Here is a 15525-nt window from a genome sequence, read left to right as displayed (position 1 = left end):
TTTACATGTATGGGGACCCCCCTAAATCTCAACATAGAAGGATATCACTCACTGCATGTCTGGGGGTCCACAGTTTTCACCTTCTCACCAAATTTCATGTCAATCGGTATAGCCGTTTCTGAGGAAAGCGCTTGTGACAGACAGACAGACAGACAGACATTGAACCGATTTTAATAAGGTTTTGTTTAAAAAAGACAGAAAGTCCACACACTAGATAATTGGTCTAATATTATAGATTGGAGTATATAAGATTTAGAGTTAAGTAAAATAAATGATTACAAAACCAGCATTGAAGAAGGACACATGTTATGTCCGAAACACGTGTTTGCTACCTTTAAATAAATAAATTTCTATAGTTAAATTGGAAACTTTTCATTTTAATAGTTTTATTTACTTCCTGGTTGTTTCCATAATCTATTAACGAAACGCTGATTCCAGTTGTATCTTATCTACACGGTCGCATTTCCTTTTAGCGGGTTAACCTTTGCTGATGACACCGCAATCTTAAGTTCACATGCAGACCCAAAAATAGCTTTTTTGCCCATCCCATCTAGGGGAAGCAGAAAGCTGGTTTCAAATTTGGAAGATGAAAGTTAACGAGCCGACGTATATTTAAGGAACCTTCATTTTGCGAAAAGGAAATTGTAATCAAGTGAAGATCAACAACATCGCTACACCCCAATCGGTTAACGCCAAATACCTGGGGGTACACCTCGATAGAAGATTCAACTGGAAACGACACATAGAGGCGAAAAATCAACAACTTAAACTTAAGTTCAAACATTTTTTGTGGGTTCTTCACCGTGTTCCTTGGTATTTCCGCAACGTCGATCTTCATAAATACTTAGAGACCAGGACAATAGTGGAGGAAATCGTGTGTTCCGCTGCTAAACACTTAGCCAGACTGAAGAGTCACCCCAACACAATGGTTCCTTGTCTCATCGGAAGTCCAAGCGGCTGAAAAGAGTTGACTTCCTGGACCTCGGAAAGGCGTCTACACTAGCATCAGATTGAATATTTTGACTTTTTTTTTAAATTTTAAAATTTCAAAAATTAAATTAATATTGATCACCACTCAAAAAATTTGCGCTTTAACTTAATTTAAATTGAGAAAAAAGTGTAAAACAAATAGTTAACGCCAAAACATTAAATTTCCAGCATTGGCACAGAATTATGTAAATAATTTACTAGTTGAAATGTATCTGAAGCTTCTAGTGTATAGTTGGAATCAAATAATAAATATTTATTCAAAACAAAAAAATCATTTCTGTTTGAAATAGATCTTTTGTCGATGTCATAAAATTAATATCTGCCAAAAATACATTGTCCAATCATTTGATTGTCTTCATTCTGATTGACATTCTGGCGTATTCTTCTATAATTTGCACCTACGAAATTACACTTTGTAAATTATTCGATGGCACGGTCACAAGACGTGACTTTTCACCCATATAAATCTCGTTCATTTCCCATTGAGCAAGGATCACATGCGTGCGTAAATTGTTCGAGGGACACCGATTCGACATATCATGCGTATCTGGATTAAAATATAATGTGAAAATGCACGCACACGTATCCAATAGTTTTTTAACTGTTAAAGGGAACTCGAGCAAAGAAATAGTAGGGAGACCTGAATAACGCACAATAGTTATGGCGGACTGCAGTAGATACCGTTTTTATATATTCACTCATACATAGGTGCACCTCCCAAAGGAAGCATTGACTGCATTTCATGAATAGAAAATATTTTTTTATTGTTACAATTAAACACATATAATCACAACTGCTGGGCACGAGGAGCGGAGAGAAATTAATTGATATGTCGGATTAAGCAGAGACCATGCCACTTTTCGCAAACTACAATAATAAAATAATGAAGAGGGACAATAACGAAAAAAAAGTGGGCAGATGTCGATTTTAAAAATAAATTCAGCAGCCAGCAATAATGGCTGGCGTCTAGTAGCTCGCCTAAATCACAAACTACCCAGGAAGACAAATGAAAAAATATTGCAAATAAAATAAAGCCTGATAAATTTTTATTGTTCCAAAACTGGAATGTTTTGGTCTTGGAAAAGCATTGAAAACGAGACAATTTCGGTTTAATTATCACACATAACTTTCTGCGTGATAAACAAAAATTTGTTGTCAATTTGATAATATCTTTTGACAGTAATAAATCTAGATTTGCATAAATCTGAATGCAGTAATTTTAAAGTTAGTTGCCTATGATTTATTGCTCAAGTTCACGGCTCTTGGATTTATTTACATAAAAATATGTAGACTAAATTTTTATGTTGGATAGTAATGCAAATTTATAGGAAAATTTTTTATTGTTTCCTCGGAAAAACGATCATCATTTGGAATTCTGAACAAATCGGGAAACCGGAAGCTGGACCCATCAGGTATGAAAGGATTTGTGTATTTTCTATACAAAAACCTTTGAGTGGACATTTTTCCCAATAGTATCTATCACGTAATGTATATATATGTCTTAGAATTTGCATTGAAGCGACTTTGACCTGTTATAACTTTGTTAGTAATAGCGCGATTTCGGTATGGTATGATCATTCTCTATATTATAGCCTCTATGGTTACAAAATTTCATGACTCTAGGATGGACTTAAAGGGGGTTTTGCAGACAATTACTAACAAGTCGAGAAACCGGAAGCTGGGGGCTTCAGGTATGAAAGGTTTTGTTTGCTTTTTCTGTGAGTACATTTTAGTGTCGCACTATCCCCTTTGTACGTATGGTAGCCCGTTATGTATATGCATTCAGCATGTCAGATTTAGTACTTTGGGTTGTAAATTTGCACGGTAAAGACACCTTTGAGCTACTGTAACTTTGTTACTAATACTACGGTGTTGATCAAAATTGGGAATAATAAGCTTCATATTATATTTTATACTACTACTTTTATAACTCTGGGATAATGATGATGATGAGTTTTACTCAATTTTCCAAAAATATGGTAATATACTATTATTAACTTAATTTGAACTGATCTCAATATTGAGAGTATTTTGAGGCCTGGACACCATATAGAGCCAGCTTCGTGAATTATTTCAAATTTTTCGGTTGGATAGTTTTTGAGAATGGGCCCGTTAAAAAAATCATCATTTTCCACCCCTTCCACTCCTCGCGTTTCGAACAAATCTCAAAACTAAGAACTAAGGCTTCGAAAAGTACTAATCGAGACCTTTCATTTGATACCCCACATGACCATATTCGGTGAAAAAAATGTTTACAACCCCCTTTTACATGTATGGGGACCTCCCCTAAATATCAAAGTAGAAGGATGTCACTCAGTGCATGTCTGGCGTCTACAGTTCCCACCTTCTCACCAAATTTCGTATCAATCGGTATAACCGTTTCTGAGAAAGGTGCGTGTGATAGACAGACAGACAGATAGACAGACATGCATTTAACTCGGCCAATTGGAACCTTATACGAAAGTCTCTGGCGACGATTGGTGTTCTCACCTACCTCGCCACTATTATAGATAGCTACTTGAAAGAGCGGACACTCTGGTATGATACTGATGATGGCCCCAAAGAGTACGTTGTCTCCGCGGGTGTCCCACAGGGCTCTGTACTGGACCGACTACTGTGGAACATCATGTATAATGATGTACTCAACCTTTCGGTTCCGGAGGTGGTGGGCTACGCCGATGATATAGCACTGGTTATGGTCGTAAAGTATCTCGAGGGTGGAGAGCGAAGCAATCAGTGTTGTTAAGGCTTGGTTAGGGAGTGCTGGACTGGCACTCGCGGAGGAAAAAATGGAAGCGGTCTTCATCACTAAGCACCGCAAAAGAAATTACGCCTGCATTAGAGTCGGGAATCGTATCATCACTTCCAAGCCGGCCATCAAATACTTGGGGGGGATGATAGACGGAGGACTTAATTTTAAGCAGCACATAGAGCATACTTGTAAAAGAGCATCCACCACGAGTATTGCTCTGGCAAGGATGATGCGAACGTAGGAGGCCCGCGGCATACTTGCAGGCTCCTCATAGCCAGGGTGGTGAGCTCTATCATGCTGTATGCAGTCCCAGTCTGGGGAAGAGCACTGCAGATGTTAGGCAATACACATAAGCTGAGTACGGTTTATAGAAGAACAGCCGTAGGGATGTGTTCTGCCTTCAGGATCGTCTCAGACGATGCAGCGTTTGTCATCTCGGAAATGATGGCGATTTACATCCTGGCAATCGAAATGATGAACATTTATAACACCAGGTCCATCTCTCCCTTATCTCAGGTAAAAAAGCCGAAAGGGAGAGATCCATAAGCAGATGGCAACAGCGATGGGAACAGTCAGAAAAGGGTCGTTGGACTTACAGATTGATCCCTTCCATTGGGGAGTGGCTGGAGAGAAAGCATGGGGAGATCAATTATAATCTCACCCAGTTTCTCACCGGCCATGGAGGATACCGCCAATACCTGTACAGGTCAATTAATTGTGAAAACTGCGACGGGGTCCCAGAGGACCCAGCGCACGTTTTCTTCCAGTGTCCTAGGTTCGTGGAAGAAAGGAGGAACCTAGAGGAAACTCTAGGTGAAGTGCTATCACCGGAAAGTTTTGTCCGGAGAATGGTAGCCTGCCCGGAAGACTGGGATGCGATCAATTGCATGGTTGCTGTAATCCAGGAAAAACTGCGAAAAGCAGAAGAAGTGAGGAAGGCGCGGTTACGAACCCCGCGGGAAGACGGAAGGAGACCTAGCTAAAGTAGACTAACTCCGCCCCGTGATGTAATACTTAAAGGTGATTCCACGGGGTAAGGGGGGCGGGGTGTCGGAGGTGGTTTTAGTGAGTAAAAATCTCACACTCTGGCGTACCCAGCCCAGAAACTTTTGACGATTTCCACCTCCTTTAAAAAAAAAGACAGACAGACATTGAACCGATTTTAATAAGGATTTGTTTTGCAAACAAAACCTTAAAAATTATGGTAATATATTATTATTAACTTTATTTCAACGGAAATTGGTATGGATGATATTTCGGAGCCTAGGCACCGTATAGATGTTTTTAAGATTTTTCGGTTGGATGGGTTCCGAGAATGGGCCCATGAACAAAATGACCACTTTTCAGTCAATGCCCTCCCCCGCTGTGCATTAAATGTCAAAATTGAGACCAGATTTGGAAAGTATCAAACCAGACCTTTCATTGATTTTCATACTATATTTGATGACTATATTTATTGAAAGAAAAATGTACACCCCGTTTGCATATATGGAGACCCCACCTTAAATTCCACCTAGGACGATGTAACTCACTGTATGCGTGAGCGTTCACAGTTCACACCCTTACACCGAATTTGGTGTCAATCGGTGTAACAGTTTCTGCGAAAAATGCGTGTGGCGGATAGAGAGACCTGTGAGGAGTTGTAAGATCTTTCACTAAGTTCGACCGCGGTTGGCGGATCGGGGCACACTTATTGATGTGTAACTATGTGTTCATGTATTCTTTTTTCTGACTATGCATGGGCTAGTGTTTGCTCATCTCTAGTTCGTGGACCAAAATGGCTATGGGAAAGATACCCAGAAAATAAATCCCACATGGAATGAAGAGAGAACGAGGAAACGTATCGTGCAGGTGCTCGGGGCCCCCGTACTGGCGACTTTTGGGAGTGAGCAAGCGGGCTTCCGGTATTCGATATCCCTTGAGTGCCTCGGTGGTGGACAATTTTGCCACCGTGGCATCTAATGTTGCAAGTGATTTAAAGTTGGAGAAGGAGGTGTTCAAGCGAAGCAAGACCCTGCCAAGAGCACCAATAACGAAGGCAAAAAATGGTCAGTTGAATGGAAATAGCTGCTCCACTAAGGCGGTGTCGACACCCACCGCATTTCTCCGAGAGGGGTGACCACAGGAGGTACTTCGAGAACAAGAAATTGACTCATTCTAGAGAAGCTCCTCACTTTTTCGATCCCAACCAATGCCAAAGATGGCAAAATAGAAAACGCAGGAAAACACGTTAAATGCTACAGATGAAGGTGCTTCTAGAAGGAGTAATCCGGCCAAGACTCATAGTGAACAGAGCCCTGACCAGGAGGAACTACCCTTCAAGCAGCTTCGAGCAACAATGTTTGAGCTGTCATTAAGAACAAGAACAATTAAAACATGGTGAGAGCCATTAGGATCCTCTATAATAGGTGGTCAAAGGGTAGTATAGGTCTCAGGGCGAAACGTGGATTGGTATACACGATGGAGCATAAAACATGGGAAATGCCTGCGAACCAACACCAACAGCTCTACTACCAAACCCTATCTCCACCTCCACGTGGTGACCGCTGGGAGCTCTTTCTTAACGAAAAGCTGCAGACGGAGAAGGATGAAGGCGAGTCTCCCGCGTCTAAAAACGGGACAAAATGAACCAACTGGTCCTCCAGGTTGGGGGTTGGGTAGGGCAGACAACCCTACACGAAAAACGAGTAAAAAATGTGCTCGGGGTAGGTTTCTTAGTCAGTTAAAAAATGAAACCTGGTGTTATCGGCTCTGAAAACATAAGCGAACGGCTATGCACTCTGCCCTTGCGAGGCAAATTTCGAAATATAAGCCTCATTAACGCTCACGTCCCTACAGAGGAGACTGCAGAGTCGAAGAAGGATACCTTCTACGAGGCAGTAGAACGAACCCTCATCATATCAAAATCATACTTGGGGATTTTAACAGCTGAATTGGGAAGGAGCCCGTATTCAGGCGATACGTTGGCTTCCATAGCTTACACTAAAATACAAATGATAACGGACTGCGGATCATTCAATTAGCAGTGTCACACGAAATGGTTGTTGGAAGTACCTGGTTTGCGCGGAAAGCTGTCCACAAACATACGTGGACCTCTCCAGACGGGACCACTTTCAACCAAATCGACCACGTGTTGATCGAGCGCCGCCACCTCTCAGTCTTGATGAATGTCAGAACATATAGGGGGAGCCAATATAGACTCGGATCACTAACTCGTTGGCATGGTGCTCCGAGCTCGAATAACAACACCACCCAGAATCCCTCTGACAATCAGGTGAGAGTTAACACTGAAGCCATCCACAACACAGCCTTCCGCAACACTTATAAGAGGGAAATGGATGCCGCAATAACCGCAGTTAACAGAGATCCTGGAGACGAAGTATCAACCAATGATCTTCACAACCACCTGGAGAACGTTATCATAAATTTGGCCCAGCCGCAGAAAGAACCGGAACCGCTGGTTTGACGATAAATGTAACCTAGCAACGGAACGGAAGAATGCTGCATACCGAGTAATGCTGCATTCTCAAAGGACGGGGGCACACGCGGAGACTTATCACGAACTCCGGCGAGCGGAGGAGGGACTTCACAGATGGAAAAAGGAAGCCTGGGAGAACCAATCGGTCTGTGAATTCGAAAAGTACAGGGAGCGACTACACCAGGGGCGCACACACCTCGATGTTCATCCTGCCGAGACAAAGAGGGAAATTTGATATCCGACAGAATGAGCATATTGGAACGATGGGTTGGGTACTTTGATGAACTACTAAACAGCCAGAATATCGGCGAGTTGGAGGTCCCGCCAACTGAAGACGACGAACAAATACTGCCACCACCAAGCATAAAAGAAACAGTCCATGCAATTCATCGGCTTAAAAACCATAAGTCGCCAGGAGCCGATGGAATTACAGCCGGCCAATTACACCAAGTGGTTCACCAACTAATCTTCAAAGTATGGAACAACGAATCAATGCCTGACGATTGGCAAAGAGGCATTACCTGTCTCATACTTAAAAAGGGAGATATCACCCAGTGCAACAATTATAGAGGTATTACGTTGGGGAGTACCATCTATAAGATATTCTCCTATGTCTTGCTAGTCCGGATAGCCTCATACGCCCAGAACATCATTGGCCCATACCAAAGAGGCTTCACTTCTTTCTGAGGCAAAGCCGCCTGTGACAGCATAGCCAGGGTAAAACTGTACACGGCCATGAGAGAATTCAGTATCCCAACGAAATTGATAAGACTGACTAGGCTGACCCTGACCAATGTGAGAGGCCAGATAAAAACAGCAGAAACCAAAAGAACGAACAACATCGAATCGCACTGGTCAAACGAACAAAATGAAGATAGGAGACTACAGCTTTCAGGCCGTTGAAAATTTCTCCTATCTAGGGTGGAAAGTCACAACCGATAACAGCTATGACGATGAAATCCGCGCACGGTTATTGGCAGCCAACAGAGCCTATTTCAGCTTACAAAAACTGTTCCGCTCGAAACGTCTGACAATAGAGTCAAAGCTCTTACTGTATAAGACAATGATCTTGCCAGTCCTCATTTATTTCTCAGAGACTTAGGTTCTTAGCAAAAAAAAAACTGCGAACTATTAGCCGCGTTCGAGAGAAGAATCCTCCAAAGAATTTTTGGCCCCCTACATGAGGATGGACGATTCCGTAGCCTACATAACGACGAAATCTATGAGCGATAGCATGATCGTCAGGTTGTGGATAAAATCCGGCTCAACAGGTTACGGTGGGCGGGTCACTTAATCCATAAGGACAATATCTATGGCAGAAAAAGAAGACGGGGCAGAATCTGTCCGAAATGGAGCGATGGCGTAGGTCACGATGCCAGAGAGTTTTTAGGAATATCGAATTGGTGGACCTCGGCGCAAAACCGGGATATCTGGGGTTCCTTATTAAGGCAGGCCTAGACCGGTTACCGGTTGTTGCGCCGTTGATGTTGCCGACACGCCCCCCGCAGACCACTAAAGGCACCATATCATGAGCTTCTCGATGAGGCCGACAACATTTTAAACTCGACATGGACAGCGAAAAATTTTCGTAAGGAATGCTCTCAAGTTTGGATGCTCTGAAAAGAGTCGTGCATCGTTTTACGTGGAACTTAAGGGTGGGTCCAAAGGGGGGAGTACATTTTTTTTTACCAAATATAGTCACATGGGTTATCAGATAAAGATATCGATTACTATTTTTCAATGCTGTTGTGACATTTAATGCAAAAGAGGGGGAGGGCGGCTGGAAAGTAGTAGTTTCCTTCATGGACCCATTCTCAAAACTTACCCAACCGAAAACGTTGCCCAGGTTCCGAAAAATCCTCCATACCGACATCGGTTTAAATAGAGTTAATAATAGTATAATATATTTCTACATTTTTTAGTAATTTTCTGTGAAACCCCTCTTAAGCTCATCCTAGAATCATACAGCAACATAGGCTATAATATAAAGCATGATCTTACTAAGTTTGGTGGAACTTGTACTAGTATTTACAAAGTTCGATTTGTCGCTAAAAATTCTAAGACCTTCATACTTGAAGCGCCTAGCTTCCGATTTCACAATGTGTTTTATTCCTCACTTTCTTCGAAAAAAAACATCCAATTCGAAAAATCTCAACTCCTCTCAGCGTACGTGTAGTCCTTTTCCAAATCTCAATTCTCCCTTCAGTGCCAGTCTGATAACTTTCTTTCCTCCTCCTTGATCAGCTGATCGACTGAACTGACGCATGATTTGTTCCTTCTTTCGAACAACCGAACGATCAATTGAGCGGTAGAAAAAAAGGCTCCGATTATACCTTTTGCATCCATGTACCACATGCAAACAAATATTTCTTGTGGTCGGCCCGCTTATGCAAAATGCATCTAATTGTAAGCTAGCGTAGAAATTTACATTAAAACTGCCAAAATATAAGAAAAGAGGCAATTTGTATTTCGTTTTCCATGTTCATAGTGGTTTCATCATTCTGTAAAATTTAGGATTCCCGGAGATGTTAAATATCATAGTTTTGAATAAACATTTTGAAGTAAAGCTAAATGAATGGATTAATTTTTAATATTGTGGAGTCCAGAAAGGAATTGGAAATGGAATTATGAAAAGGATTAAAGAACACTATGTGATAGGATAAAGGGAAATGCTATGTGTGATCAAATTATTCTTTCCTACAACTCAGGACAAGGCAATAGAGAACCAAAGAAAGTTCGTATATTGCGAAACTGGTGGATACTGCGGAACAGAAACTCACTCGAGTACAGGAACTGCGGATAATGTATTTCCTACATTCCATAAAGAAGTGAAAAGGAGAAATATAACTTTTAGTGATTGACAAAAAACTGAGGAACGTATTAACAAAAATTTTAATTTCCTTTACCCTTTATTTATAGGGAAGGCATGAGACAGGTGCAGATAGCCAAAGCACAAATCACAGGCTTTACAAGTGGATGACCCTTTAATATTAGGCCTGGGTGATTATTGATTGTATTTTTTGGAATAATTTCCGGCCTAAAATTACACGCTTTAAAACTTACTTGAAACTGTTTTATTATGGAATGCAGGAGCCGAAATTTACTCCGTTTATTACATAGAAATCATACTCATCGATTTCAGCTCAATAAAACCCTAATAACCAGCACTGCCATCCCAATTCACCTTTTTATTATCCGATAAAATTATCATGGCGGCGTTTTTAATGATATTATGATTATATTTCGTATGTGTCACATATTCACGAGTATGTAATCATAAAGTTCAATCATAAAAACAGCTTCAAAAACGTAAAAAATAAAATTCTGGAAAACATTTTGCAAAATTTATGATAATCTCCGTCTTACCTGTACCCTCGATTCGGGCAAGTTTATTTTCAAAGCGACCTCCTCTCTCATAAATATATCGGGATATCGTGTTTTACCAAATAGTGATTCCAAAACATCCAATTGGGCTCGTGTGAATGTGGTCCTTTCACGCCTCTGTTTTCGCGGATTACCTATTCCAGGACGAGAAAATAAGAAGATAACTGAGCAAAAATATGGACCATCATCAAAGAACGGTTTCGGGTTAGTCTATCAAAGTGGGGATTATGTTCCTATGTTTTTTTTATTTCGGTCATGCACCCTCGATTTTTATTGGCTCCTTAATTTTTAACACGTTTCTTATCTTCATTAGCCATAGTGCGGTTGAGTTGCTACTGTGTGCCGCCGTTGCCGGTCGTTCAGGACTATGCACTTGTGTCGCACTTTATTCCCTTCTTAACCTTGACGGTGTCCTTAAGAAAACAAGGAGCTGAAATTTGTGACCATTCATCACGTTACAACTTATTTCCGATTATCCAATTCTAGATATCCTGCACGTGACTGAAAATTGTATTATCTGAGTGAGTGCAGGAGTAAATGGTGGTTAGATGGGGTTGCTGTGCACGGGGTTGATGACAATATTTTGTATGGTAGCGGTTGCACTAAAAATCAATACGTTCTATGAACAGCTTTTGGAAATGCTACATAGATCCTGTTTGTAACAATGATTTCTTACTCCTTAAGGAAAAACTCCTTTTCATCCATACTACACTCCCTGAAAATCGACAACCCCATTCAACTCTTGTATGAATTATCGGTTGCAGCCAAGTTCCCAGGCCTCTACCGTAATATAAATGATACGCAAATAAAAGCGCGTAAGTGCGAACGTGTGTACGCCTTCCTGGATGGGTAGAATGCCAAGAAGTTAATCTCCGACAAATATCCTGGAGCCATGTTTACATTTCAATTTCACTTGCTCGTATGTTTACATTTGCCATTATGGCAATTATATCCTTGCGCTTTTGAACATTTCGAAGAATTCTCAATTTAATCGGGTTGAAGGGCTGCAGTTCAACGTGAGTTGGAATATAGGAAATGGCATGCAAATAATTAATTTCTAGGGGTTGGAAAGCCATAAATGTAAGTAGTTAATGTTTGTTTTGCAACATGTTTCCACATATGAGCATTGCAATTAGCTTTGAGTGAAGGATAATACCTGCTGTCGGATATCCCATTGAATGTAGTGAATCCACGGTCATTATGTAAGGCGCTGTTTTTAGATAGGGCATTCCCGTGATAGCTCCTGGACCACCGCCTTGTGCTGTTGCGGCGAACGGAGAAAACCCCAAATCGGTGTCGGAAGGACATCTGAAATGAATGAATAGATTAGTATAAAGAGAGGCTGAACTTTTTTAATTCTACAGGATTCGAGGACTTTCTTTGACTTTTGTGGGGAAATTTGATTTCATGAAAAAGGATAGGCAGTAACAGTTTTCGTCCTTCCCGGTGACAACTAGACTCTATAGGAGGTGACCCTACTATTAACAAACCAATAAGTATCCAGATTGAGTAGTCGAAAAATACTTCCTCCAATCCAGAGTGTAATGTGAACCGTGCTATTGGATTTTTCAGTCGGGGGTAGCTGACAGTATTCGAGCGAAGCTCTGCTGATACCTGGTCGCCTCGGGTTGGCCTTATCGTGCTACAGGAGGATAGAGCGCGGCGGACCCTCTAACCCTCATACCCCTGGGATTTAAATGAGTACAACTTTAATAAATAAAAATATAAAAAAACTTAATAATAAACAATTGTGTCCCCATACCGCACTTAAACTGGCCCATTAGACGACATTGAGAGCAAGGAGACTACACGCAAGAAGGGACAAGTTGGGAAGTCAAGCAATGGACCTAAGGTTAACATTGGCCTACTGTGAAGATTGCAACCAACAAAGGCCTCCGATCAAAAAGCGGGGACGCGCAAGGTCCTTAAGAAGGCACAGGGCAGACCTAAATTTTAATCATCAAGGGAGAGAAGAGATCTGACGTTAGCTATGCCAATACGGTAAAGGACACTCGACTGGCCATACTTCTTAAAGTTTTTGCGGAGCAAGGAGAAGAATTATACTCCGAGATTGGAGGAAAAGCTCCAAACACTAAAGAAGCCAATGGCCAGCACCAAAATAGTCCAGGTAAACCTCTACCATGCAAAAGCTGCATCTAGAGTAATTGCAAGGTCAAGTTCCAAGGATAACATTGGAATGGTGCAAGCTCAATAAGCCTGGTTGTACTGGGGGCAGGTAAGCAGTCTGCAAGGAAGAAGCATGCGGTTAATTGGGGATTCTTCTTTGGAAAAACCAAGAGTTTGCATCATTCTCAAAAGAAATTTAAAACAAATATGTCTTTCAGAGTTTCTAACTTGAGACCGCGTGGTTGCCCAAATCTCGTTGGAAACCGCACCAGGATACTTTTCATAGGACTACACCCGGATCAGAATGGAATTGAAAAGTGTCGGATGAGCCTTTTATGACGGAACACACAGTAATCAGATTTTGCATTGAGGGCAACTCGGAAGTAGATAGAATTATAGGGAATCCCTGGCGAATAGACTGGGCTTTCTACACAAGACTCTTCAGTGACAATATGGCTCATCTACGAGTGAGCAATGACATCATGAGCGAGATGGAGTGGGGAACATTGGTGGGAGGCATCTAGGTGATAAAAGGTAGCATTTATCGCAAGGTAGATCCTCAGAGATCTGGCTCTTTAAAACGGAAGGTCGTGGACGGTCAGTCAAGTAAATGTGGTCAGACTGAAGACAAAAAGTCAATAACGACGGATGCAGATGAAATAATTTCAGTTTAGAGTGGGGATATCTACACCAAAGTCCGAGGATGTCGCCACCTCCGGTCAGTTTTTTTCACCGAAGGTATTATAGTTATCAGTGGTGAACATCTAGCAGAGCCTTCAACTAGCAGAAATTCTTGCGTTCTTGTGCGAACTGCAGTATAGAATATACTGGGCGTAAAGCAAATAAAAAGTAAAAGTGTAAAAGATTGAGTTCAATGGAAAAGTAGAATTTTCCCAACGAAGTGAGGAGCGAAAAATTGACAAATTGCCTTCAGGATAAACAAGGAAACCCTACCAGCTAATCACTTTAGAAAAGACGGCGATTTCATTGAAAACTCCACATGGACCAAGGTGGAAAGTAAAAAGTGTTGAAGAAGCAACGTCAACTTCATGCGTTGTTGATAATGAAGGAGAACTATCTACGCAGAAATCCTGTTTAAGGGCAAAACAGACAACTACTTGATTGATCCATATGGGAATGTGAAAGGTATGAGATAGACAATGGCAGGCGACTTATTGGTTAAATTTAAATTAATTTGATTTAAAATCAAAGCCTGTACACTCACAAAATAAAGTAAAATCGTCATTAAAGTAAAATTGTGTGGAAGTCATTCAGACATAGTATTCGATGATTTGACCGAGACGACTAAAAAGGCCGAGATTTGCCGAGCTTTATAGTCTTAATGAGGACTTGTAGTATCCACGGTTCTGCGGCATGCAGATCATTTCGTTTCCCTGATGTCCTGCAAGCAGCTGATATACGCAGCATTTTTGCTCGCTCTTTTTCTAAAATTCGTAATTCCCTTACTACTTCACATTACGAAAAATCATTAAGATGTTTTAAAAATACATTTATAAATGATTACTTTAATTCCTTATAAGTAATTATCATTAAACCTCTCTTTTGTTGTTTTCGCTATAAATTGCATATACTTTGCCTAACGGATCGTCTTAGACAATTGTGAAACATTTGTGTATTTAGGTACTGCTGGGAAATACATAGTTGAATGCATGCTACGTCTAGAATTGTTGCGGGTGCAATGAAAATTTTCGGTTTGTGCTGGAAAAAATTACTGCTGATGCGTCTTTTTTGTCTATGGCGGGCGAGCGGAAAGACGCGTGTTCGATGGAGATTCGCAACGCATTCGCATGAGTTGCTGTTTAGTTATATAGCTATCTTCTTGCAGTGTTATCGCCGCGAAGTTATCGTTGAATTCTTTAAATTTTATTTGTTAAAGTAACGTTTTTTTTGCGCAATTTATGATAGTGTGTGATTTTCCACGTGGATTTAGTTTTATTTTACTCTTTTATTCCACAAGTAATTTAAACTAGTTCCAGCCGTACAAATTTTACCAACTACCAAAGGAGAACAGTTTTGCTACTCGATTGCTGAGGACGGCTTTAAAAAAAATCTGCGAAAGCCGTCGTTATTTTATTTTCTGGGTGTTTGTACTAATAGTGGAGTAGATTGTGCAGACAAGACAGACAGGTTCATTTGCTCCACGAAGAAATTTGTGTGATGCATTCAGTTCGGTTTTTAATTCTTGGCAATATTTCAAATGCATATGCCATATAGTGAATACAGTGCTCGAGAAATGCGATTCCAGCATTAGCTTCACACGTCGCAGGAATTTGGACAGCAGGGCATGCTTCAAAACACCGACATGAGTATGGGTTCTCTGTTGCTAAAACTCTAGAAGTCTGCCCTGGTCAAAGCTTGGATGAGCTGTTAACTTTCCCGTTGTGCTGGTAGGACGTGTTTAAGTGATAACTGAGGGGAAGGACCTAGAAAATAGCCAAAAAAGCATTCCTAACAAACCTCCTAAGGAAGCAGTTAAGATAGCGCTTATCAGCATTTATCGCATGCCTCCTTCCGAAACAAAACAAACAACGCTAAGTGGGTTGATATGCCTTCCACCTAACATAAACAAATTATCTGAACGAATATTTATAATATTTGTGTGTATATGTATCTTGAGTGCCAGCAAGGGAGGTGATCTCTCTAACAATCAGTTTGGACTTCGAACTTTTCGACTAATAGGGTTAACCTATTGATTTACAGTGTTAAAGGCATATTCGACATTGATAATTGACGATATTGGATTGACAGTTGTTTAAGTTTTTTTTCGGAAAAA

General features: G+C 40.9%; 1 protein-coding gene across 1 annotated transcript in view; it reads right to left on the bottom strand.

Annotated features, from left to right (window-relative positions):
* LOC119657792 (homeobox protein OTX2-A-like) overlaps positions 1–15525 on the bottom strand; it is a 66128-nt gene that overhangs the window by 16956 nt on the left and 33647 nt on the right. The window contains exons 3-4 of the mRNA XM_038064875.1: positions 11761–11912; positions 10587–10738 (exon numbers count right to left, since the gene is read on the bottom strand). Coding sequence (XP_037920803.1) covers positions 10587–10738; positions 11761–11912 — 304 coding nt within the window. The remainder of the gene's footprint in view (positions 1–10586; positions 10739–11760; positions 11913–15525) is intronic.

Source organism: Hermetia illucens, chromosome 5, assembly GCF_905115235.1.
Source record: "Hermetia illucens chromosome 5, iHerIll2.2.curated.20191125, whole genome shotgun sequence".
NCBI classification, from domain to species: domain Eukaryota; kingdom Metazoa; phylum Arthropoda; class Insecta; order Diptera; family Stratiomyidae; genus Hermetia; species Hermetia illucens.
Note: the sequence above shows the minus strand (reverse complement) of the source record. Positions and strands in the feature narration are given on the sequence as shown.